The following is a 24,429-nucleotide window of genomic DNA, read 5'->3' on the forward strand; positions in this document are numbered from 1 at the left end:
AAATATGATAAAATAAAAGCCAGGAAGTGAAGCGTATTGTTTGTACTGTCACACCAAATGACTTTACTGCAGTTCAAAAAACTTTTAACAATATTTATTGTCATGTAAGACCCAAACTAGTACCAAACGCAGTACCAGATGCGAACCAGTTCTGGGTTAGGGTACCAGTACTGGGTTGGGTTAGGGTATCGATGCGCTCCACGACCCAGTACCGGGCCGGTTCCAGTTCGTTGCCCGGAGGTTGGGGACACGTGATTTAATGGGAACAGCCAGCACATCAAAAAACAAGGAGTTGGAAAACTTCAATTTTTGAGGAGGCCTGAACCAAACACCAATGTGTGATGAGTTAGGAGTGAGATTGTGTTGATTGAACAGTCTTGCTCTTTCGCAGATTTTATTTTTGATTTTTTTTTTGTTGTTGTTGTTTTTATTTCTTTTTTACAGTGCTCTGTGTTCTGCAATCTGATTGGCTGTTGACCTTGTCAATCCACCTGTCTTCTGTGCAGAACACCTTCAGTTTAATGCATACACATAAATCTTTGATCACAAACAGATCGTTTTCATTTTGTAAAACTGGACTTATTTTTCTCCAAAGATGTGAAGTTTTCAGAGTTTAAACAAGAGAGAAAAGTGAGAAAATGTTGGTGTTTGTCTGAGAAAAGTGGATTAAATGTGTAGTGAAGGGTTTTACAGCATTAAAACATCTGTAATCACACTTTGCAGATTTTACCTATTGATGATTATTTGTAAAAACGAGGGGACACTGTACATCCTTAATTCTCCTTTATTCACTAAAATGGGAACATGATAATAAAAGGAGTCAAACTTTTTTCTTTGAAGATAAACATATTGAGTCACAACCTGCTTCAGATATTTTCTACACCTTTTAACATTTGAATAGTTTTGGAGGCTCGTTTCTTCTCCTTTTACATTCAAGTCTATTTTTTCCTCCTCTGAGCGGGAATGGAGCTGTAGCTTGCCCTGCCAGGATTTTACACCTGGGTTGGAAGGGAGTCACATCTGTAGGTGTTTATCGATTAGCTTGGAACAATAGTTGCTTTTTCATCTTAACCATTGTAAAGAAACTTAACCTTTTCCTGTTTTGTTGTCTGTCCCACCGTTAGTTAAATGTAGAGCCAAACATGGTCAAGATCCAAAGAGCTAGACCTGGGAAAGGCGTTTCAGGGACCATTTAGAGGCAGAAAGTGAAAAGATCTGTACTTGTGCATTTTTTTGGCAACCTCTCCATCGTGAAATGATTTTTGTTTGTTTGTTTGTTTGTTAGCCAAGCATTTTTAACAAGTGCTATTGTCTCTGTTTACGTTTACATTCTGTAATGGATGCCTGTCTGAATTGAACAGCACCTGAGTCTGGATCTGGACTGAGGTCCACCTGTGTGGGACTTTTGATTTACATCTATCAGATAAACATGACCTAAACCAGTTTGAAATGGTCCCTGTTGGACCAGTCATGTGTCCCACTCTAAATGTAGATATTCTGATCTCAAACAGCTTTTCACATTTTTTTCAATTTGAGGTTTGTTTCCAAATCAGTGTGATCTCACCATGACAACTGCATGTGAAGCAGTCTCATCACCAGAAGAGGCAGCCATGACTGGAGGATCACGTATTTAATTCTACTGCAATGATGCTCCAGTTTCTTCAGTTCTATTATTTCCCTCTATGACGTTTTGAGTTTCTACTAACACAAAGATACAACCCAATAAATAAGACAGACATTTCTTTTTGGGCTAAACATATTTTTGAAAATGTTATTTATTTTTTATTGTGTGTTTCTGTTTTAAATTCTCTTATTTAAGTTTGGAGAAGGAAGTTTTCCATTCAACGAAGTAACTTTTCATGAACAAAAATCATACTTACAAATATGTAATCCTGCACTTCAAAAAATCTTTTCTGAATAAAATTATCTGTCAGGTTTGTTGTTTACTAAAATGACACTCCCACAAAATAAGGTTTTTAGATGAAGATTAATATGCCAAATACAAAAAGTACAATTGAATTAAATGACAGGAAATGTGTAAAATGTAAAAACAGCTGAAATTTTACTTGTGAAAATCACTACAGAAAAAAATTAACTACATGGTGCACATACACAAGGAATCACAAAGCTAAAAAAGCAAAAATGTTAGTTTTTTCTACACATCAACATACAAAGGTTTTAGTTCTACAACTTAAAGGAGACTCAAAATGTTTGCTTGACCAGGAATCTCTTAATGTGATACATGACTGAAGTTATATTTAAATTTAAAGTCCACTTTTGTTATGATGCAGCAGGAAGATGAAGCTGTTTAGTATGATTATATAATGAAATAAAAATATAGCTAAAGTCATATGTTTTTTTTTACAGAAAGTATTTTTCTGAAAAACGGTTTGGTATCGGGCATTACAGCCAAATATATAACCGTCATCAACAAGTCATTTGGTTTGGTATGTGACACTACTTTGATGTGTTTTTCTTTTTTTTCTTTTTTTTTTGCTGTTTTCCAACTGCAGTTGCCCCAACTGATGTTTGCACTTTTCTCTGTACCAGACCAATATTGTTACAGCAATGAGACCACCTCTGCTCTTTGAGGTCCAGCACTACAGGAAGATGAAGGAAGCAAAGAGTGAAAGGGAGTTTGTGTGGATGGAGCAGCAGGAGGTTAGACAACAGAGAAGAGAAAATGAACCCTCACAGAAACCACTTAGAATGCGGAGGTTTACAAGAGCCCCATTGAGCCACTCTCCATCTTCTGCTGCTTAAGGTTGCGTCTTTGTCTTGCACTATTTGCACATATGCATATCAAGGCCGTCCATGAATGTGCTTTACATGTTTTTGTGCACCTTTCACTCAGCTGTGTGGGAGTGTGTTAATTCATGACCCAGGGCAAAAATGCATGTCGTCTTCGATGTTGTTGGGAGACAGCTAACTGCATGCTGCAAGTTTGTGCACTTTTATTGTTTTCAACTGGAAGGCTTCTAAATTTAGAATACAAGTGTGTCTGAGGTGGCCGTTTGCAGTGTTTGTGTCCATGTGGATCTGTTTCCCTGCACTTCCCGCCTCCTGTTAAGCTAGGATTTTGGTCAAGTTGGCTGTGTGTTTTCAGGAGGACATCTCAGTTGTTGCAAAAAGCTCATTCATTGGTTCCCTTTGATAGACTTGCTCTAATTTGATTCCTTTTTAATCAAACTTTTTCCACATAAAACACGTTTTCTTTACAAAGCACTATATCATAAATGATTGATCTTCTGCTGATGTAATGCAATATGTGTCAAAAAGGTGAAGACAGAATCTGCAGATGTGTCACATATTTGCTCCGCCCTGTTTGTTAATCATAACAAACTAGCCTCACATTTAAAACATTCTCATCCCCAAGATGTCCAATACAGACGTTCGGTTAATGACTCTTATGCATCAAAAATTTACGTTTTGGGGGTCCCCAACTCATTTTTTTTTACCTGCTAGCTGTTCGTAAATTCAAGGGTCTGCAACCCTTGGGATGCGGTACTGGATGCGGTACTGGACACGGACTGGTCCTCAGGACGTGCCAAATTTAATCTCTTTTACACCACTTGGGATGGGGAGGCCTGGGGCTCTGCTCCCTGGGGGGCTGGCATGGAGTGTGCACTGAACCTGCCCTTTTTGAGGGCTTGGTTCCCCCTTCTGTTCTCCTAACCCTATCTTGATCCCAGTTCACTTCTGGCACTGTGTTGCAGACCCTAACCTGGCACCGGATCCGGTACCAGACTCAGTACCAAACGTGAACCGGTACCAGGTTAGGGTACCGGTGCGCTCTACATCCCAGTACTGGACCAGTTCCAGTTCGCAGATCGGCGACCCATGATTTTACAGGAACAGCCAGCACGTCAAAAAAATGTAACTAGACGTCAATATTTGACGACTTGAGGATGAGAATGTGTAGTCACATTATGTGACTGATATGCAGTCAGTATTTCAGTAAAACTGTCAACTCCACTCAGAAATCTTCAGTCTAAAAAGATTCAAGAAATGATCTTCAGACTAAAGAAGATTATTCGATCATTTTGGAAACCTCTGGACTTCATTTTAACTTAACAGGAATAAGTCCAGTTACATGACTAAACTTGCAGATCAATAGAACATATCAAATCAAACTTTATTTGTAGAACAGTTTTGCCAACAAAAGAAGCTCTAAGTGCTTCACATATTGAAACATTCAGAAACAGACTTAAACATGTATAGTGACATCTTTCAGAACCTTCTTCTGAGTTCTTCTTTCAATAACTCAGTGTGTAAAGACATCACAACTGATAATAATACTAGCTATTGGAAGTCATTTTCTGTAGAAATCTGGACACCTTAAATAAGCCAGTTTCACTGACTGGCATCCTTGTCTTTATTAATGGATCATTAATTAAATACATTGAATTTACACAAACTCTGATAGCACTAACTTTTAAATTTGGTCCATTAAATTCTGGAACGTTTCCCAACGTCTACACCTGTCTGTGCCCCTCAATTTTTAGGGTCACAAACAATAAAGCTTTAGTCACAACTGGCCTTGTGGGTGGATACAGGCTGTCTGCGGGAGATGAACCAGCAACCCTCTACGGCTGTGTCCAATGGGCTTTGACGTGTGTCAAAGGCAAGGCCCGCTGTTTTGTTTTGCAGCATATTCCTATTTCTAATCTGTGTAATTTTGATAGGATATATTTTTATGGGAATCAAAATCTTTTTGTCGTATTTAAAATTTTAGTGTTTTTTTTGTTATGCATAAAATAACATAGGAGTAAAGAAATGCGCTTCTTGGACAAAAGTAAAAAACCTGCATGCCATCTCTAGTGATATTAACCTCTATGTCTCTCCCCTTTGCTTTTGCTCATAACTGTGTCTGATCTGCAGAAAAATCTAAGTTTGTTTAGCATATTCAACCTCTTCATTTAGCATTGTCCCATGTAGGATGTCCAGAGTTTTTATCCTTTAAGTCTAATTACATTTTGAATTTTCTTTCATCATTCACTCAACCTGTCGTCTTGTCTGCATATTTCCTAATTAAATAACAGTTTTAATTAGTCCTTAGCTGTGTAGGTTACCTCTCATACCCTCGCTGTTTCTCGCATGTGTGCCAATTGTTTCTACTCCTCTGTCTTTCTCTGCTTTTCTCTCACTTTCTATCCTCTGCTGATCCCTCTGGCTGATCCTCAAAGGGAACAGGGAAAGTGAGTGGGACTTGAAAGACTGAAGTGTTCTGCTCTACCCAGCAAGGTCGTCCCTTGCTCGAATGAAATGCAGCAAGGAAAAAAAAGAGAGCGAAGGAAATAGGAGAGCTTTTCCTGCTCTTTTGTTTTATCTTTTTTTTTCCCACCTCTTCACTGTTTTCTCCCATCACTCCTGAGTCGTTTGATATCTCACTTCCCCTGTCTTTCACTGGATCCAAGTGCTCTGAACGAAAACTACCAAACCCCTCAAGCTACAGAACAGTTGTACCTCTATTTTCATTGCGTCTTCCTCACTTTTTTTGTGTGTTTCTGATACTTTTGCCTCCTTCTGTTTTCAAAAAGATCATCAGTTCAATGTTTTTACCCTCTGAAAGCAGCAAAGGGAAAAACATGTTGAGATATGTTAAAAACAGTTACATGTCTGTTGATATTGTTTATGACACACACAGACTGCACCACGCTGCTCACCCTCACTCTGAAGCAGGTTTATATCCCCTTCTTTCTTTAGAAATGATTGATTCTTTAGCCTTAAGGCTGTAAAGAGCCACTATTTTCAAAATGTTCCCAGTGGTCTTTAAATTATAATAATGCTATTCTTTGCCAAAGTCTTAGAACCTGTGTTGTTTTCTAGGACATAGTTTCTGCAGAGCGGCAGGAGTTCATTAGAAAATTTGCCTACAACTTGTGGGTGAGACTGTTAGTGTGGAACAACCCCAACTTTCTTCCCCCTACCCGTTGCTGAGTAGCGTGTAGCAGGGAGCTCACAAGCATTTGAATGAAGAAAAACTCGGAAATGCAATTTTAAGCCTAATTTTCTTTATATACATCCTCCATCATCAGAAAGTGACACAAGAACATGTTAAAAGCACAATTTTCATTTGTGTGTGTCTTTAAATCAATTTTTTATTACCAGTCAAGATGGCTGGAACCATAAAACTAGTGATATTAGTTTAATCATAAAAAAGGTTTCAGACCGTTTTCTTACTTATGATCAAACTGTAAACATTAGATGATTTTTATTTTTACTTTTGTAGGATATTTACAACATTACTTTCATAAAAAATGAGTAATTTAATTGTTGAATATCACTCAAAGATGTGCCAAAGTAAAATAAGATGTATTTTTGTCCTATTTATTCATAGTTCCTCATATGTTTGACATTTACATTTCTCCAAAGCTGTGCTTTTTATTCTGAATCTGAGCCTTGTCAAAATATTTTAGTTCCTTTTGTTTGTTTTTAGTGCTTTAAGGAAAACGTCATGGTCTTCTGTAGATTTGTACCGCCCAGTCTGTCATCTAAGGGTTAACCAGGCATACCTCTGCTAGATTACAGAGATCAGACATATCCAAGCTTGGCTCTTTAAAACTACTATATTAGAAAATAAATCTTAAACCTGTAATTAAAGGTGGAAAGTCACAAAACAAAGACCAGCAATTACCCAGTGGTTAAAGGTGAATCTGTTATTTAAAATATATAAACCAAAAGTAATGTCCCCCCTCACTCAGAAACAGAGAAAATGGTAAATGGCCTATTTAGCTTTTTTTCCCACGAATGATGAGGCCCAAAGTGCTTTACAGTCACAGCCCCATTCACCCATGCACACTCATTCACACACTGACAGCCACAGTGCTGCATACAATGCGCCAACCTGTAACCACCAGAAGCACTTCCTATTAGAGGTCGACCACTCCACCTCTGTCACAGATTTATTGGTATTGTATTCAACACAAATGATAAATATGGACATGTTTTAGGATTGACTGTTATCCCAGATGTGTTAAATAAAAACGTAAATTATAATATATTGAGCTAAATGTTTTCTTTTTACATGTATTTTTAGCAAGAGCATTCATTCATCTGCATTAACACACGAGATTTTTAGGTGACATCTTACTCTTAATCCTAAGGGTTTAAAAATATGTCAGGCAGCAGTTTGCAGCTAAAACAGCCTTTGCTCTCGGTGTATTCCAGCAGATTAACAGTTCAAGGAGGTGAGAGGACAGACATACTAATCAAGGCGATATAATCCAGCCTATTTAAAAAACACAACATAAAAAAAGTGTTTTTTAACATATTCTTGTGGCATTTTTCTGATGATGGAGGACATGAAGAAATCTGAGATTAAAATTACATTCCTGAGTATTTATTTAATCAAATCGTTGTGAATCAGACCAAAGAAATGCTGTTGGAAAAAAAATCGTATTTGTAATGTAAAAAATACACTGGGTGGGCCACAAGTCTCCTGCCCACAACTCAGAGGTTATGATGAACTACTTCCACTCTGCAGAAACTATGTTCTAGAAGACAACAGAGATTTTTTAATTGCATAATTATAACTAAAAGACCCCTGGGAATGCTTTTAAATGATGATCAGAGTGAGACTTTAAAAGCTTTTTGTTTCCACTAGTCTTTTTATTTTTGCTGTTTTATTCTTCTGTAAAATGTAATTTATGTTGTTGTTGAGGCTTATTAATCTGGTTTAGTGTGATTACATGTTTTAACCTGACAGCAATATACATTTTGAATTTATAATATTGTATTAAACACTCATTTTTTATTAAGGAAATGTTATAAATCTTCCTACCTGTTGTTTTTTTTTTTTTTTAATTTATTTTATTTTATTTCCTCATCTTGTTGTTGAGTTGTTGTTGAACTCATAACTGTCTTGGGTTCTTGGCTTTTGTCATTTCTTTTCCATCTCTTACCAAGACTGTTAGCCTAGTGGAGGGTGGATCCAAAGGTAGAAACCAGAGGGAAATGTGCCTTCCTGTATACAAGATTCAGTGTTTAATTCGGCTGTGTAGTCATCATTAAAAGCCTTGGATATGCAGACTTTGATCTCCTCCTGACTCGTACCTTAATGTACTCATGCAACATGATGGATGCATCTCTCCTTTCCCCAGAAAACCTGCTGCACTGCATAAAAGAATCGAGTGGGCACCATCTCTGCCCCCAAACCAAATTTAAGAGCCCAGAAAAATCAACACAGAGAGACAGTTTTAGGCTGCAGTGCACTAATGTTTATAAATCTGCATTTGCCTTTAGGTGCCTGGGCTGGGTGTGTGTGTGTGTTTGTGTGTGAGGTGAGGTGGGGTGGGGGGGCATGGCATTATGAGTGGGTGTAAAACTTTGTGTTTTTGTGTGCTTTCTCCGGGGTCTGTACAGGTGTTTTACAGCTTTTGTAAATCTTTGCATTTTAGTCATATTTTTCCAGATTCTTGTCAGAGTGATAAAACAATTTCACCAGTAAAATGACACTTGAAGATGTCACTGTAGACACCCCCATTTGCACTGCGCCTCTTTCTTTGCAGTCTTCTTGAATAGGATTTCTTCTTTATGCATCTTTTCTGTGTAAAACGAAGAATTACCATGCTGACTACACAGATCTCAACGTATTTTATAACAATTAAATTGTTATTTATACACAGCTAAAAAAGTATACCAAGTAATAATCCTCTTGTTGAGTGTTTTATATATATATATATATATATATATATATATATATAGATGTGTGTGTGTGTGTGTGTGTGTGTGTGTGTATGTATATGCATATGCATATATATATATATAACTGCAGTGGAATGAAAACTTGAGTTTCATTGATTTTATATATACATATATATATATATATGTGTGTGTGTGTGTGTGTCTATATGTATATGTGTATGTTTATATATGTGTAAACATAAATTTATATTTGTGTTTCTTTATTCGCTGTTTCACGAATTCGCGAATTTTGTTCTGTCACATCACTCCTCCGATTCATCACAAAAACTACGACAACTCGAGATGCTTGTAAGCTCGAAAATTTCCTGATAATCGTGGAGGATGATTTTAATCCAGAGCAGGTGTTTATTATGGATGAAACCGGCGAATTCCGGATAGAGATGTCCTCTCGCACTTAACTGATCCAGGAGTAAGGAAGCACCTTTTTAAAGCACAGAGAGATAGAGTGGCAGTCCTCATTAAAAGTTCACTGTCTATTGTTTTGTGTTACAGAGCATGATCTGAAGTGTTTTTGATGAATACGGCTCTGTTACGGACATTCTTCACTTTTGGGCGAGACGAGGGACGGGGGGGGTTCTCCATATTTGCAGATTCTGCAAATTTGCGGCTGTCTCCAGACTCTCGTGAATAAGGAGGAAATACTGGACAGATAAACAAACATTGCTTCCATGTAACAATTAGGCTAAAATGTTTTGACTATAGCTCCTCCCCCACGCGTCAGGTGTGTCAAGTTTAAGAACACATTTTTAGACAAGTGTCGAGCAGCGAATTTTACGTGCTTATAAGCAGAGGCTGCTGACATGAGTTTGCCGCGTGAATCGTATGCAGTGTAAACTCATCATAAAGGATAATTTAGAGTCACCTGTCAATCAATGAAACCCATGTTTTCATTCCATGGGAGTAAACTGGAGTGCCTGGAGAAAACCCACACATGGAGAGGAGAAAGGATCCACATGGGATTGTAAACAGGACCTTCTTGTTGAGAGACAAGAGTACTGACCATAGCCCCATTTGGGAAGCTAAAAAATTGTGATGCCTAAAAATACGGCCCAGATTAATTTGTCATTAAGTAGCCACAAAAGCAGCTCCTACCGTTGGTTATAAAACTGCATTTCACTCTCCAACAGTACTATGGAGTGTGTCCTCATTTTGCCAGAAGTGTTTGTTAATCTGATTTTGTTTAAATGATTGATGCTCAAAGAATCAGTGTAATTCCAGCACTAATAAAGTGAAATAGTCATTTAATAATGTGGGAGAGAGGTCACTGACTCTTGTTGCCAAAGGCCAGAGTTACCTTGTCAAGTCTCAGAGGAAACAGAGTATGTTATTTGGTTCAAACCTTCCACACGCAGACTCGGGAGCCCTCCAGGCTTTATTAAATAATGATTGCAATCAAAACAAAGTTGTTGCATCTTTGTAACTACTGCTGGATTTCAAACTCCTTCTTGCAGGCCTCAAGTTTAGTTTAACAAGCTTCGTCACCATCCACTTGAATCACTGAAAACAATCTCTCCTGTTCAGGAAGTCACTGGCAGCCCTATCACTGGACAGAACGTTGGCACGTTTGCACATGTGCCGTATTTGTAAATAAGTCATATAGTTAGTCACAGCGTGCGTGTTGAGCGGCGGTGTGCAGAGGAATGTCAGTGGGATTCCTCCAGTGCATGTGGATGGTGTTGAGATTGGTTTCATTAAAGTGGAGGGAAGCAGGGTGTCTGGAGTGGAGGAAAAGAGAACCATGTCTACATCTGTGATGGAGGATATATGTAAAGAAAATTAAGCTTGAAATTGTTTTTTTGAGTATTTCTTTATTCAAATTATTGTGACTTAAGAAGAGACCAAAAAATGGAGTTGGTAAAAGAGCGTATTTGGGTTAGGGCGAAAACTTCTAACCCCCCTTCCATAGAAGTTGGGCAGTTCACGATCCATCCTAAAGTAGGTGTTTTCACTTCTTGCCCTTGGGTTTTGTTGGAAGGTCCATTTCTGTCCTCACCGTGAACGAACCAGTATCCATGGGGGGTTGGGGGGTGTTCCTCTCTGTCAACAGTCCCGCCCACAACTCAGAGGTGAATTTCTAATGAACTCCTAGTGCTCTGCAGAAACTATGTCCTACTAAAGATTTTTATTTTCATTTTTATTTTAGCTTAAAAACCACAATGATAATGAAAAGACCATTGGAACACTCTGACAATAGATTAAAAAACAATTGGAGTGAAACTTGCACACTATTTCAAAACTGTCCGTTATATTTCATTTGATGTAAATAGTCGTCAAACCAAATTGTCTCCAACATTCCCTCTAAATTTAGCTTCCACATGAAAGCAAAAACAGAAGTGATTTTTTTTTCATTTAATAAATTCAGTCTAATGTATCTCCATATGTGATGTCATTTGATAAATTATTTTAGCTGTTAAAACTCAGAAGTATGGAACAGTTGAATTGATAGTTTGGATTTTAATCTTTAAATATTTTAATATTGTACAGAAAATATGCTTTTAACTATTACAGTACACGAAACCATCCATACATCCTTCAACTGTCGTCATTTTATTTTGGGTCTCCGGAGCTCATCCCAGCTATCTTTGGGTGACAGTCGGGGACGTCCTTGACAGTTCGCCATGCAGGATGACACAGAGAGACCACCACACATGCCGACACTTATTTCTGAAGGGAAAGTCAGTATTTAACCTACGACGCATGTTTTTGGACTGTGGAAGGAGTTTCTAGAAGAAAACCCCAGTAGGTTGAAAAAAAATTCACCTTCTTGCTATGTGGTGATGATGCTAACATCACACCTCTCTGAGGCCACAGCTATGGTAATTGGAACAGTTTTATTTTTAATTATAAGAGTGTTCGACACACCTTAACTTAAAGTTTGATGTAGAAAATCCAATATTAACTAAAAGAATGGCAACATGAAGCCATATCTATCTGCCTGTGAGTCGTTTAATTTAATTTTTACATTTTTTGCAAAATAAAAAAAAATGGTTTTAGTGGACATAATTTCTGCCAAACAGCAGTAGTTCATCAGAAATCAAGAGTTGTGGGAGGGACTGGTGGTATGGAGTAAGCACGCCCCCTCTTCCCATTACCCATCTATTTACACTTGTTCCCACTAGCTTACAGCCCTCACACCCCCAACCTAGCATAACCGGTGCAAATAAACGGCGAGCAACATCAGAGCCGTCCGGCTGTACAGTTTTGGTCCAGATTGGAGCTCAGACGAGGAAAACAAAGCCGATCGTGGATCTATTTGGAGCTTGTGGTCATGTGTATTTTATACATCAGTAAATATGATCTTTTTTAAAACTTTGTTTTTTCATCTGCTCCTTATTCGCAACAACTTAAATAAAGAAATACTCAGAAATGCAATTTTGAGCTTAAGTATATATATATCTTTCATCATAAGAAAAAATGCCACAAGAACATGTTTAAAACACCATGTCCATCTGCAGGGGGTTTCTTCTGACAGATGCTTGGGAGAAGTTGTAAACATTTTGAAAATGTTCAACTTTTGAAACAAATTTCAGTGTCTTTTGGAAATTTAAACGTCTTAGTTGTTTGTACCATTACGGTGTGAGCGTGAAAAGAGGTGAAAAGTTCTGGCTGCTCTGCTCATATCTATGAGGAAAATCACCCATCGATGACTGTGCATTTGCTAGCCCCAAGACTGTAAATACAGAATGTATTGATCTATTACTCTATCATGTTTTTCTTTTTTTGCTTCTTTTCATTTTTGCTTTAAATGATTTTGCTGCTTTGGAGATGGAATCCTAGTCTTTGAAATACACAAAAAGCTGATCCAGTCATTTATGCGTTCATAGAAAAATTATTTCTAATGCGAAAGCAGAAAGTGTTCTGCTGCCTCACACATTCAAGCAAATAGTTACATTTATGTACAAATCTGTACAAGAAGCCCATCACATCAGTGATAAGCATCAGATTTAAGAGAGCTGAAATTCAAAACCAATCCAGGTTGAACTGCAAAGCTTCTTTTTTCCCCCTGCACTTTTAGTTTCATTTTTTCCCATAATAGGGTTGTATTAAATAAATATAAAACTGAAATCTACAATATTCCGATGCCTGCTACTGACAAATGAATGACAAACACACAAGCATGTATTTTGTGCCTCTGTCTGCATTTCCATCTGAATGATATAGGGCTATTTTTAGATTCGTGGGTGGGTAGATGAGCATCATTTAGACTTCCATTTCCAAAGGCTTCTGTGCTCTCGTCTGTAAGCCTTTTTAAATCGACCATTTGTTGGTGCCGACTAATGCTAATTATCCTCACACGGCCTGCTGTAAATGGTGGTTGGGGGTTTTTTGGAAAATGCATTTGGACAGCGAAAATGGTACAATTCCATGCCTCGAAATGAGCCAAATTAACTGTTAAGTGAAGCGCGGGAAGATAAAGGATTCTGTGTATTTATTCAAATATTTGTGACCCTTGCTTTAACATTGTTTTTTTTTCTTCTTTTTTTTTTTTATAATCGTTTTTTCCTGTCAGCCAAACCTTTCCGGTACTCCATCATCTTTCTGAAGAAACCAGTTGGGTCATCCATGACTCCATCCTGACCTCTGTTATAGTAAATAATGTGACTGTGCCTCATGTCAGTTGGGTGAAGCAATCTCTCCACTACTCCACCTTTCTCACTTCTCCCACAGCTTTTCTCTAGAACTAAGGTTTTTTGGGATCTTGTGCAACTCTTCAGCTGTGACTGTTTCTGAGCTTTCAACTGTACAAAAGATAACCTCACGACTTAAGGGAAGAATTCAGGTTAAAACAAAACAGATTTGAATTTACAAATTCTATAAATTAGTTTAATTTTAATAGAAAGAGAAGAAAATCTTTAGTTTAATGTATTAATTGGTCACTTTAAGGCTAAAAAAGTCTTATCTCTGCTCTGCTATAATGGACAATAAAATCATAAGTAGCAGAAGACCCCCCCCCTCCTCCCCCTCCTCCCTTTATGTTTCTTAAAATGGGCATTTAAAGCATTAAAGCCGTTTTCTGGGACCTTTAACCCATCCTGGGGGTATTCCCTCTGTTTTGCCCCAGATCAGGAAAAATGGAGTGACTACTATGGTTGGTTAGTCACTGGAGAGCTGCAGCAGCAGATTTCCTGATTAAATAAGCGTGGACTAATCACTAATGGAGCTGTACTGCAGAATTAAATCAGATAGACGTAAAAAAAATAACCAAACAAGGGAAGCAGATTGAGGAGGATGCCAGTGGCATCTTTTTTTACTAAAAGGTTTGTTTTTCTTTTCTTAAGTTTAGCTTCTTTTGCAAAGTTTTTATCATACATGAAGTTAGTCATCCGACTTCTAAATCTGACTTAAAAACAGGAACGGTCTAATGTGTGTTATTTCCTTATTTACTGGGAATGTTTTCCACTCTGACAGCTGTTTTATTTTCTTCTTCTATCAGTGCTCTGGGAGGCTCTTCGGCACTTCATATTCCAGCTTTCCCCAGTGGAGGATGCCTAATTGATTATGTCCCTCAAGTGTGCCAGTTACTCACCAACAAGGTAAAGAAATTCCACGGAAAGCCAGTCCTTTGGCACAGTCTGCATTTCCTTAATAATAAATGCGGCCACATTCCTAATGTGGGTGATTGGCAGATGTACGACTCGTTTGTTGCTTGTTCTGTGAAGCGAGAGCATTGCTCCATTGAAGGGTGTCCTGTGTGTGTGTGTATTTAAGTGTGCTTGGCTGTTGTCTGCCAGCGTGGGCGTACTGGCTGACCTCCATATTCCGTCTGAGTGTTTTTTGGCCTCTGCAGGTTGACAAGTAGATGCAATGCGAATGCGTTGTAATGCCATTTCCTTCAGGGAGAATTCCCATCCCCCAAGCCCTCACAGGGAGCCCGACTCATAATCCACACAAAAATCCCCCGTTTCTTCCTGCTCACCTGGAATCTGACGAGCAGAATGCCCAACAGGTCTGGATGGTTCAGGTTTTTCTAGTTTTTTTTGGTGAGTTTTTTTCCCCCGTCAGAGCAGCTAACCTGAAGGAGGCCCTAATTGGGTAGAACTGTGTCAACGGCAGATAAAGAGGATTTGACAAAAGATTTTACATTCAAACTGTCAGCACATTCTTTTGGAAGCAGTACGAGATGATTGTGATGTACTACAGCTGGGTCAGAGACTATTTTCAGGCGCTCACAAACAGTCCTGTAGTAAGAACTACACCTGTTGTATTGGTTGAAAAGCTGACAATTCTACTGGTATTTGATCAAAATCATTATAGTGCAGCATTGCCAATGACGGCATCCGTCTCTGATCCGCCTCCAGAGGTAGTCTCATGACCGACTGAGGCGGAACAAGTCTATTATGAAACATAAAAAAAGGCAAAGTGACACTGGTATGACTAAAAAAACACTCAGACACTGTTGTTTTTTAAAATGTTTTGTTGTATTATGTGATAACATTTTGAATAGGGCTGTCACTTTATCGTGTTAATAAAGATGAATTAATTACAGACATTTTAGTGCATTATTTTTTTTATAACGTTAATCTCATTTTTGCGTTGGGTGGTTATTTCCTTTTGTTTTTATGTAATAAACTAGAGACTCTTGACCTGATGTTTTTATTTTTATTTTTTGTTCAAGATTAAAAAAAAAATGACCCCTTGGCGGTGTCAAAGTAAAGGTTGGGAATCTTTTATAACAAAAAAAACCTAATAAAGCCACCTTTTTAAATGTATTTTCATCTTTTATTGCACCACAATGTTACAAACTTAAATAAAATACCTCAAAATCAAGCCTTTATCAGCAATGATTAGGTTAAAATGTTGTGATTAAAATCGATTTATTAGATTAATTAATTTTAGTCACAATTAATTAATCGCCCTAAAAATGAATTGCATGACTGCACTAATTTTGAAAATATGTTTTATTATTACGGACCGTTATTGAGTAAGTTTCTTTTTGATGTATTTTAATGCTGTGTGTGAACAATTACAGGAAATCTCTTTACAAAGACGAACACTTTGAACAGCAAACATAATGCATTTAGCAGCTGTACTGATTTCCAAGTTAACATTAACACTTTAAAAAAATACATTCATTTCAATGGTAAACAGGAGTATCACCGTTTCATTTTAACGTGTAGGGGATACAGTGGTGCCCACTGGGCTGCAGGATCAAAAATATCAAGAAGATCAAAGATAATGAAGTTTTCCTGTAGTGTAGCACACAGACTGGAAGGAAGCTTGAGTTGGATGTTCATGTCTACGTGCTCTGGTCTGCACTTGTCTTAACTCTGGCTTTAGGATTAATCCAGATTGCTGATCTCATTCGTTTTCATTCAAAACAAGCGTTCAGTTATTGTGGAGCAGACAGTACGCATCTTTGTCAGTGCCTATAGTACTAAGTGCACTCACTAATCAACCAATCACATGGCAGCTTCTCAATGCATTTAGGCACACAGATATGGTCAAAACCAGGGTTCTCCAACTCAGTTTACCTTGGGGGCCGCTGAAGGCAGAGTCTGGCTGAGGCTGGGCTGTATGGGGTTCCATTCGTGCCAAAAATATGTTTTTGCGTCCACAATGTATATCTTTGATCCATTGTCTATGTCTACTAAACAAGTTTATTGAACATATGTTCATGTCTATGCACTACTAATCCATATCTTCTGCGTGTTCTGGAAAACGACTTTTGCTAAGGACTTTTCTTACGAACAGATGCAAGGACAATAGCAAATGCAAACTTTTAAACATAAGGCTGAAACATCCTAAAGCAAATGCAAAGCTATCATCAACGAAGCGTGGACATGCAGAAGATATTGCTTGGCAAACATTCAACTTTCACATTAGGACGAAGGGCGCAAAATATCAACTTGGGGGCCGGAAATGCCCCGCAGGCCGCCAGTTTGAGACCCCTGGTCAAAACGATCTTTCATTCATGTCCTGAAAATCTCCTAGTGTTTCTCTGTCACTTCAGAAAGCTTTCCACCTCTCTTTGGATCCTGTCATGGACTTTCTCTAGATCTACAAAGACACGATGCAGCTTCTTCTGACGTCCCATTTTATGTTTCTAAAAATGGTCTCCTCCATTCTGGACTCTCCAAGTTGTAATCAAACAATCCAGTCAAACACTCTACTGCCACTTCTCCTAAACACTCCATTCCTCCAACAGTTTGGTGTCAGGATCAATACTTTTCACTCTCTTCTTCTTCACTTCCCCGTATTCATTTTTGCATCCTTTTCTCCTCTATGCTCTCAACTTGTTCTTAATTCACCAGATCTTCTAAGTTCTTCTTCCATCTTTCCATCACACTTGTAGAACCTGTCAACACATTTCTCTCTCTGTCCTTGATCACCCTAACCTGCTCTACATCCTTCCATTCCTTTTTCCCTGCCTCTCCTGTACAGATCCACCTCCTTTCTGTTCCATCCATACGTCATATGTGAAAGATCTGTAAAGGTCTAATACAGTGTGAACTGGCACACATGAACAGGTTTTTTAGGGTTTTTGAGGGGTCTACATGAATGGGCATGAATGGGAGTAAACTTGGGAATCTTGTTTTCTTCATGGTTGCCCAATGACTCTTTGAGAGTGGCAACAGATCTAAGAAAATATGTTGTTTTATCTCAGATCTGAAAGCCAACTCATGGCTGGTGGGATCAAAGAGAAACAGCTTTAATGAACACATTGATCAGGGAACGTCATTTTTTTTACTTGGAAAAATGATTTCCTTTTATTTTCTAACGACTTATATGCTGCACCAATCTGAAATGTGTCAGGATGGATCTCCACTTGTAACAAATGTGCCACAAACACCACCGTAACTGTGGTGTCTTCAGCGCGATTGGTAAATTTGGTTTATCTCCTCTGAAAATGTAAGATTCAAAATTAGATCTTTAACACAATTAAACATCATTTTATGTTACCCAATAGTAACAAGACTAACAATACACTGTTGCAATCCCATGTAAATTAAATTTAGTTATCAGATAAAAATATGGAACAAAACTGTCGAAGTTGTTTAAAAATAGGAGTGTTTAGCCCTCAAAGGACTTTAGAATGGATTCATGAGCAACACTAAATGTGTCTGTCAATAATAAAACTGAAACTTGTAAAATGTTCTTTTGTCTGTTTCCATTTTAAGTTGTGTCAGAATTACCTTTCATGAGGCTCTCAGTATCTCAGGACTCGTCGTGACTCATCAGACTGATTAATTCATGCAGTTCCTGTTTTACAGAGGAATGGTAAAAAATAAAATAATACTTTTTATGGGAGAAAATAAAGCAGAGATGGCATTCGTTTAAAATCTGTGTGTGCTTTTTTGAAAGTACACACAAGCAAGGGTATATAGATGGTCTAATGCCATTAATTTCCAATGAATTGAGATATTAGATCAGCTGGACGTGGTTATGACAAATGCCCAAACACACACGTTGTATCATTAATGTTGTTTTTGATGAAAAAATTCTTTAAATTCTCTTAAAGAGTCACAGTGTTTACTTTGACTCAGCTTATTGCAGAAACAATGTGTGGATGTACAGGTGAGGCAGTTGTGGTGCACAAACACTGAATGCCTGCAGAGGAATATCAACCAATCAGGAAACCACTTAGCTGTTATTACCATTAACATGGGGGCAGGAAAACTGTTCCAATACGTTTGTGAAAGTTCACTGATCCAGAGATCCCTTTAAACACATTTATGGACACACAGTGAGGTAAACACAGTGTATTTCCCATTAGTCACATCCACCTGTACGGGTGCTGCGGGTTTTTGGCTTGTTGGACTCGTGGAGAGTCATACAGAGGAGCAGCTGCATCTTGAGGTGTGTCTTGCAGCGTCTTTGAGGCTCATAAAGATAGCATGAAAATGGAATATACTTTTGTTGTACATGTGGTAATTGTGTGGTGACGTACAGGCTCGTGGAAGTTGTGCACACTTGGGACATACGGGTGATGCTGTCATGGTGTCCTAAGGCATCACTGTAGTTGTTAGCAAGGTGTGAACACAGTCTTTTTACTGGCAAAGGCACAGGATGTGCAGGTGATACTTTAGGATCTCCACGCAAACTTCACTCTGATTGGCTAACAATCAGAGTGAAGTTTGCATGGACCCACAGATATCACTTGAGCAGCCTCGTGTTCTCACTACACAAGTTCCTACGACCATTTTCAGGTTCTACGTACAAAAGGCGCAGCCGTCGAACGATCATTGAAAGTTAGAAAAGATAGAACTTTGACCAACCATGGACTCAGATTTGGTAGTGATTTATGGATGGCGCCCCCTGGCACATGGAAGTGTTACCCGTTTGAAACTTGATCGTGGAAGAGAAATTAACAGTTGGTATTAGTTCCCGGCTGGAATTCTATGACACCATGTCTTTCATTGATTGGAATAGAGCTGTGACAGAAAAAAGCTTTGGGCGAGATTCACCAGATTTGAACCACTTTGACATTTCGCACGAAGCCTCTTCTGACTGTCGGTGGCAGATGTGCGCAAGTAAGACTACGGTCACATATCCCAAAATGTCACCATGCGGCGACCTTCATGGAAGTTTTTCAGCTCATTCAGCAAGTGACAACGCAGTGTCATTTGTAAACGGGAAGCAGCAGGCACATGTGCTGTGGAGGTTTTAAAGGGTAACCAAACCCTAAATCACCTTTTTTTGGTTGTTGACCTCCTTAAATGGGACCTGAAAAGTACTGTCTGTTGGCTGTTGCCAAATGTTTTAACAAATTAAAATGAACTTGTATATTTATTGAAAACATGTCAAACCATCTGTGCAGGTTGAATTGAGGTATTACATTTGAATTTTGTGATTGCTCAAACCATTTAAGTCATGATCTGCAGCTCCAGTAATGATAACAGTCCTGTTCCCTTCATGTTCCTGCTTGTCCAGTGTGAACACGATGGTCCAAACTCCACAGATTCACTGTTGCTGCAACATGAATACTTCTTTCAAGTAAAGACCTCCACCACAGGACACCAGCCACCACTTCAAACACAGCTCTGCTAGGGTTTGGCATTGTTCCTATTATGTTCAAAGGGAAAAAAATAAGATGAATGGATTTGTGGTAAAAAAATAGGATTTGAAAATGTTACGTTTTTCAAACAACATAGTTTTCTTGTTGTTTCATTTGGAAGTTGCTTGATATTCAAGCATTTTAATGGGTCAAAATTATCTTTGGTGTGTATCCAGTTGTAAAGTTGATCTGGAACCATCTGCTGATGTATGTTCTGTACTTTAAAAGTGTTTCGGTTAATCAAACTCCTTCACTGTGTCTTTGCAGGTGCAGTATGTGATTCAAGGCTATCACAAGAGGAGGGAGTACATCGCTGCTTTCCTCAGCCACTTTGGAATGTAAGTCAGCAAACGGTCCACTCAATTAATCACATAGAAGACATGAACATAACCAGCGTGTGTGCTGCAGGGGCGTGGTGGAGTACGATGCCGAGGGGTTCACTAAACTCACCCTTCTTCTCATGTGGAAAGATTTCTGCTTCCTGGTGCACGGTACGACTCCTTCTCCCATGGAAAGTAAAAGCTGTAAAACATTCTCTCATATTTTGGAGGTTTCCTGTTCTTCTGTAGTGGATCTGCCGCTGTACTTCCCCCGGGACCAGCCCACCCTCACCTTCCAGTCCGTCTACCACTTCACCAGCAGTGGTCAGCTGTACTCTCAGGTGCAGACGTCGTACCCGTACAGCCCGCGGTGGGACGGCAACGAGATGGCCAAGAGGGCAAAGTATGTCACTGATAGCTCCAAACACAGACGACCATTTTAGTTTCAGTTTTCTCCTAAAAGAAGCCAACTTTTTGCCTTTTTTTTTGGTTGTGTTTATTTGTTGATAGTTGTCTTTTGAGTATAAAGTATAGTTTGAGTGATTACAAAGTACTGGTCTGTACTCACTTTCATCATCAAATGTTTCAATGTTGAACATGTTATTAGATTTCGGCATAAACGTCTGAAAATGTTGCTAATCTGCTTAAGACCTCACGTTTGGTAGAGCGCTCTACTGTTTCCTCCACTCACCAAAGAACATGGTTCTGGTGTGACACCACTTTTTCCAGGCTGAGCTCTGTAGAATCCTGTTGAATTCATGTTTATTCTGCAGAAACAGGATCTTCTGAGTCTAAAACTTCACAGTTTTGCCTTTTTTAGCTGTTTTATGGGATGTTTGGAAACACCTCTCATTAGTCTTCTGCGGAAGAGGATTAGGGCCATGGAGAAAAAAAAACTTTTTTCTCAGAATTCTGAGAAAAAAAAGTCAGAATTTTGAGAAAAAAGCCAGAATTTTTCATGCCCTCTTTTTTCTCCTACATGGCCCTAATCTTTTCCTGTAGTTTTCTGTCCAAGTCATGAAAAATGTTTCAATTTCATCTTGAATGTATCTCCTTGCACTTTGACTCAAACAGAAAACTTTGTCTTCTGCCTTGTAAACATTTACACTTTCTTTTTGTATTTCCACAGTTTTTTCCAAGTGAAAGCTTCCTGTTAGTTTTCATTCTGAGTGTCACTTAAAAGATAAATGTTTGTTTTATTCCGACTTCCGAGGTTTCAAGGATTGAGAAGTGACTTTTGTTTTTCCAGCCATGAAGCACAAAGAAGTAGTTTAGTTTATGATGCTGACTTAGAACCATACCAGTGTGTAGATGATTTTAAAAATTGTTGTATAACCTGCTAAAGTACATTAAATGAATCACAGGCTAAATTGTACGACAGAGTATTAGGATCAGTTTACAAATTAAATGTTTTTTTTTTCTAAATTGCGACTTTAAATCTCGTATATTTACGAGAAAAAAGTCGTATATTTATAATTAACTTAAAAAGTCAAAGGCTATATGTATGACTTTATGATTTATGACTTTCTTCTTTTAGCCCGTCTGCTGTGCCGTGACAGGGGAAATCTGTATATTACAGTAGGCTGTAAAACTGAGGCGTCGCCGGTGACGCTTAAACAGAAAATGTTTAACATGCTTTAACTTTTTAACCAATAAAGCGATAATTCCAGTAGATTCTGAAGGAGAAAAGCGGCTCGAGCCGCTTTTCTCCTTCAGAATCTACTGGAATTATCGCTTTATCGGTTAAAAAGTTACAGTAAATAAAAGAACATAAACACTGGAGCTCCACTGTTAAAGGGTTAAACTCTCAAAGTTCAAACCTTTTGTAGAAAAATAAGATTATAGAATGAAAATGAATATCCTGCAAAGTGCACCAAAAATCTGTGAAAGGTGATATAGGGAGGGAACACTGTACATCTATCTATAAGTGGTTTTAAAAATGTAAAATATGTTTTTGGACCCTGATGTTCTCCCATCTTTGTTCCCTCTTCAGGGTCTACTTCAAGAACTTCATTCCACAGTTCCAGGAGGGTGCCTTTGCTAACGGGAAGCTGTAGTTCCCGGTGGCGGGGGACGCCTGGAGGCCGCCCTGTGGCGTGCGGGAGGGAGGGTTTGTGCACGGCCGACCGCCGCTTTATCTGAGAGACTTAAAGCCAAACGTGCTGATGTGTTTCCACAGTAAACTGCCTTCACTTTAGCAAAGATATTCACCATCACAGACATTATGATCTATATTTTTTTGTTCCTCACTGGAATTGAATGGCTTGTTACCTTTTTACATCCTTTCTCTTCTTCATCTCTCTGTGAAGTCTCGCAGACGTGTTACTGTACAAATAGACGGGTTTAGTCACAGAAGCTTTCTGGCTAAACATGTTTCCTGTGACTCTGTGCTCGTTTTATCTGAACTCTTAATGTGAAAAACTCATCTGGAGAAAATCCTCTAACTGTGTGAAGAGAAGCCCAGTGGGGGCGCTGACTATTGTGGCTGTTCCACTTCAATGACTGTAGTCGTTTTTGGGTAAAAAAGGAAAATCACTGGTTTAAAACAGGAAACCAACAAATCAATATTTATACTTTTATTTGATTAATTTAGCTATAAAATCATATTAGTTGTAATTTAAAGGTGTGGTGCAGTTTAAAGATTTCATTTTTCTCCATAGGTTTGTAACCTCCCAGTTAAAACACATGGAAGGAGCATGAAATGCATGTAGGAGCCGACCTCCATGTCGAGGTTTCATCACACAAGGAGAATCACAGGAAACATGTTCAGCAGAATTAAGTTTAAAGTGACATTTATTTGCTTTAAAGGGTCATTAAAGGAGGCTGCTAACATCGTGCCCTCTTTTTGTTTTTTGTTTATTTCATAAGGACTTGAATTCACTTCTGCATCAAACATCAGCAGATGATGGATTTGTGTCTGAAGTTCAAAGAAGGAAAAAGGAAAAATAAACTAAAGTTTGACTCCTAATGCTGCGTTCACACTGGACGCGGCAGGCGTGGTAACTTAGTGTCTGCCGCCTCTCTTTAGACACATGTCATATGTACTGTATTATCCATTATGCATTAATCCCCTAAATTGCTCTGGATTTCATTTGTTTTCACATCATGGAAAACATGGATGATGTTGAGCGAGTAGCTTGGGTTTAGGGGAACTCTACAGAGGTGCTGGAAAACATGTCGCTGTGTCTAAGTTCACCAGATCTTTTAGAGTTCTGCAGCCATAGCTTCAGTTTGAGCATTAACCTAAGAAAGGGACATAAAAATAAAACTGGAGGATCTTTTCATTATTGTCTAGATGAAAATAAGAAAACATAATTTACCCATGAAGCCAAGCAATTGTATGGGCTACAACGCTACCCGTCTGCCGGGTAGCTAACCGCTGGTGGACAAGCATAGTGAGCTTCGCTGCCCAGACCTCACTAGATCCGCCAGGCGCCTGGGCAACGGCAATCACTATCAGGTCTGCCAAAGTCGGAGGAGCTGAGCTAGCTAGCCCCCAACAGCTAAGCTAGCTAGCCCCCCGACAGTAACCAGGACAGTCTCCGGCAAACCCCAGCGGGTTAAGAAAATGGATACCTTTGGTTTAGTCGTGATAAGCACAGAAGAAGGGGCAAAAAGTAGGTGGGCGGGGCATCTTGTCTGAACCGATACCAAAAAGTGGGCCAAGAAAGCAGTGTAGTGGTTTCCAAGAGATGGAAAAAGAGCAAAGGGGAGACCGAAGAAGTGATGGAGAGACGATATTGAGAAGAAAGCCTGGATGCATGTGGCACAAGACCGCCAAAAATAAAGAAGTTTGTGGAGGCGTGATAGGCTGAAATGATGATGATTTAGTCACTGAAAACATCACACGCACAAAACTGAGTCCCTGATTGGTTGACGAGTGCCAGATGCCAAAATTGCATCACGTCAGATCGCGTCTTTAATATTGAATGTTGACGTCTCCGCTGCGCTGATGTAAATGAACCCTAACTTATACTCAAACTGGAGTTTTAGATACCACACTGCAAAAATTGAACATTAATGAATCTTAAAAAGAAAAACAAATGTCATCAAGAAAGTTTTTCAATTGAGAAATAATCTTAGTTTGAGAAAACATGCTTTGGTTTTAATAAAAAATGTTTTTTTTAATAGGAATTCTTGCTGCGACCTCATTGGTAGATTTGTTTTAAAGAAAATCTCCCATTGATGTCAGATTTTTTCACATATTTCTAAGGGGTCTGTTTTTTCAAAAAAAAAAAAACAGACTCTGGATTTGTGATGGTGAAGCTGTCAAATTTCATGAAGAACAGTCCAAAAATACCCAACAGAACAACGCTCAAAAACATCTGAAAATCTCCCTCAAATGTATCCGCTGTCAAGCAGCAGAACTGCAAACCTCTGTTTGCTGGGAGCACGCCGGCGGACGGC

General features: G+C 38.7%; 1 protein-coding gene across 2 annotated transcripts in view; it reads left to right on the top strand.

The window, feature by feature from the left end:
- Window positions 1–22,859, top strand: part of babam2 (BRISC and BRCA1 A complex member 2) — a 94,077-nt gene extending 71,218 nt beyond the window's left edge. For both annotated transcript variants that reach the window (XM_024273025.2, XM_024273035.2), the window contains exons 8-12: window positions 14,141–14,240; window positions 19,970–20,040; window positions 20,111–20,193; window positions 20,272–20,425; window positions 22,016–22,859. In XM_024273025.2, the coding sequence (XP_024128793.1) occupies window positions 14,141–14,240; window positions 19,970–20,040; window positions 20,111–20,193; window positions 20,272–20,425; window positions 22,016–22,079 (472 nt within the window). In that variant the 3' untranslated portion in view covers window positions 22,080–22,859. The remainder of the gene's footprint in view (window positions 1–14,140; window positions 14,241–19,969; window positions 20,041–20,110; window positions 20,194–20,271; window positions 20,426–22,015) is intronic.
- The last annotated feature ends 1,570 nt before the right edge of the window (window positions 22,860–24,429 follow it).

This window comes from Oryzias melastigma, linkage group LG22 (assembly GCF_002922805.2).
Source record: "Oryzias melastigma strain HK-1 linkage group LG22, ASM292280v2, whole genome shotgun sequence".
Lineage (NCBI taxonomy): Eukaryota > Metazoa > Chordata > Actinopteri > Beloniformes > Adrianichthyidae > Oryzias > Oryzias melastigma.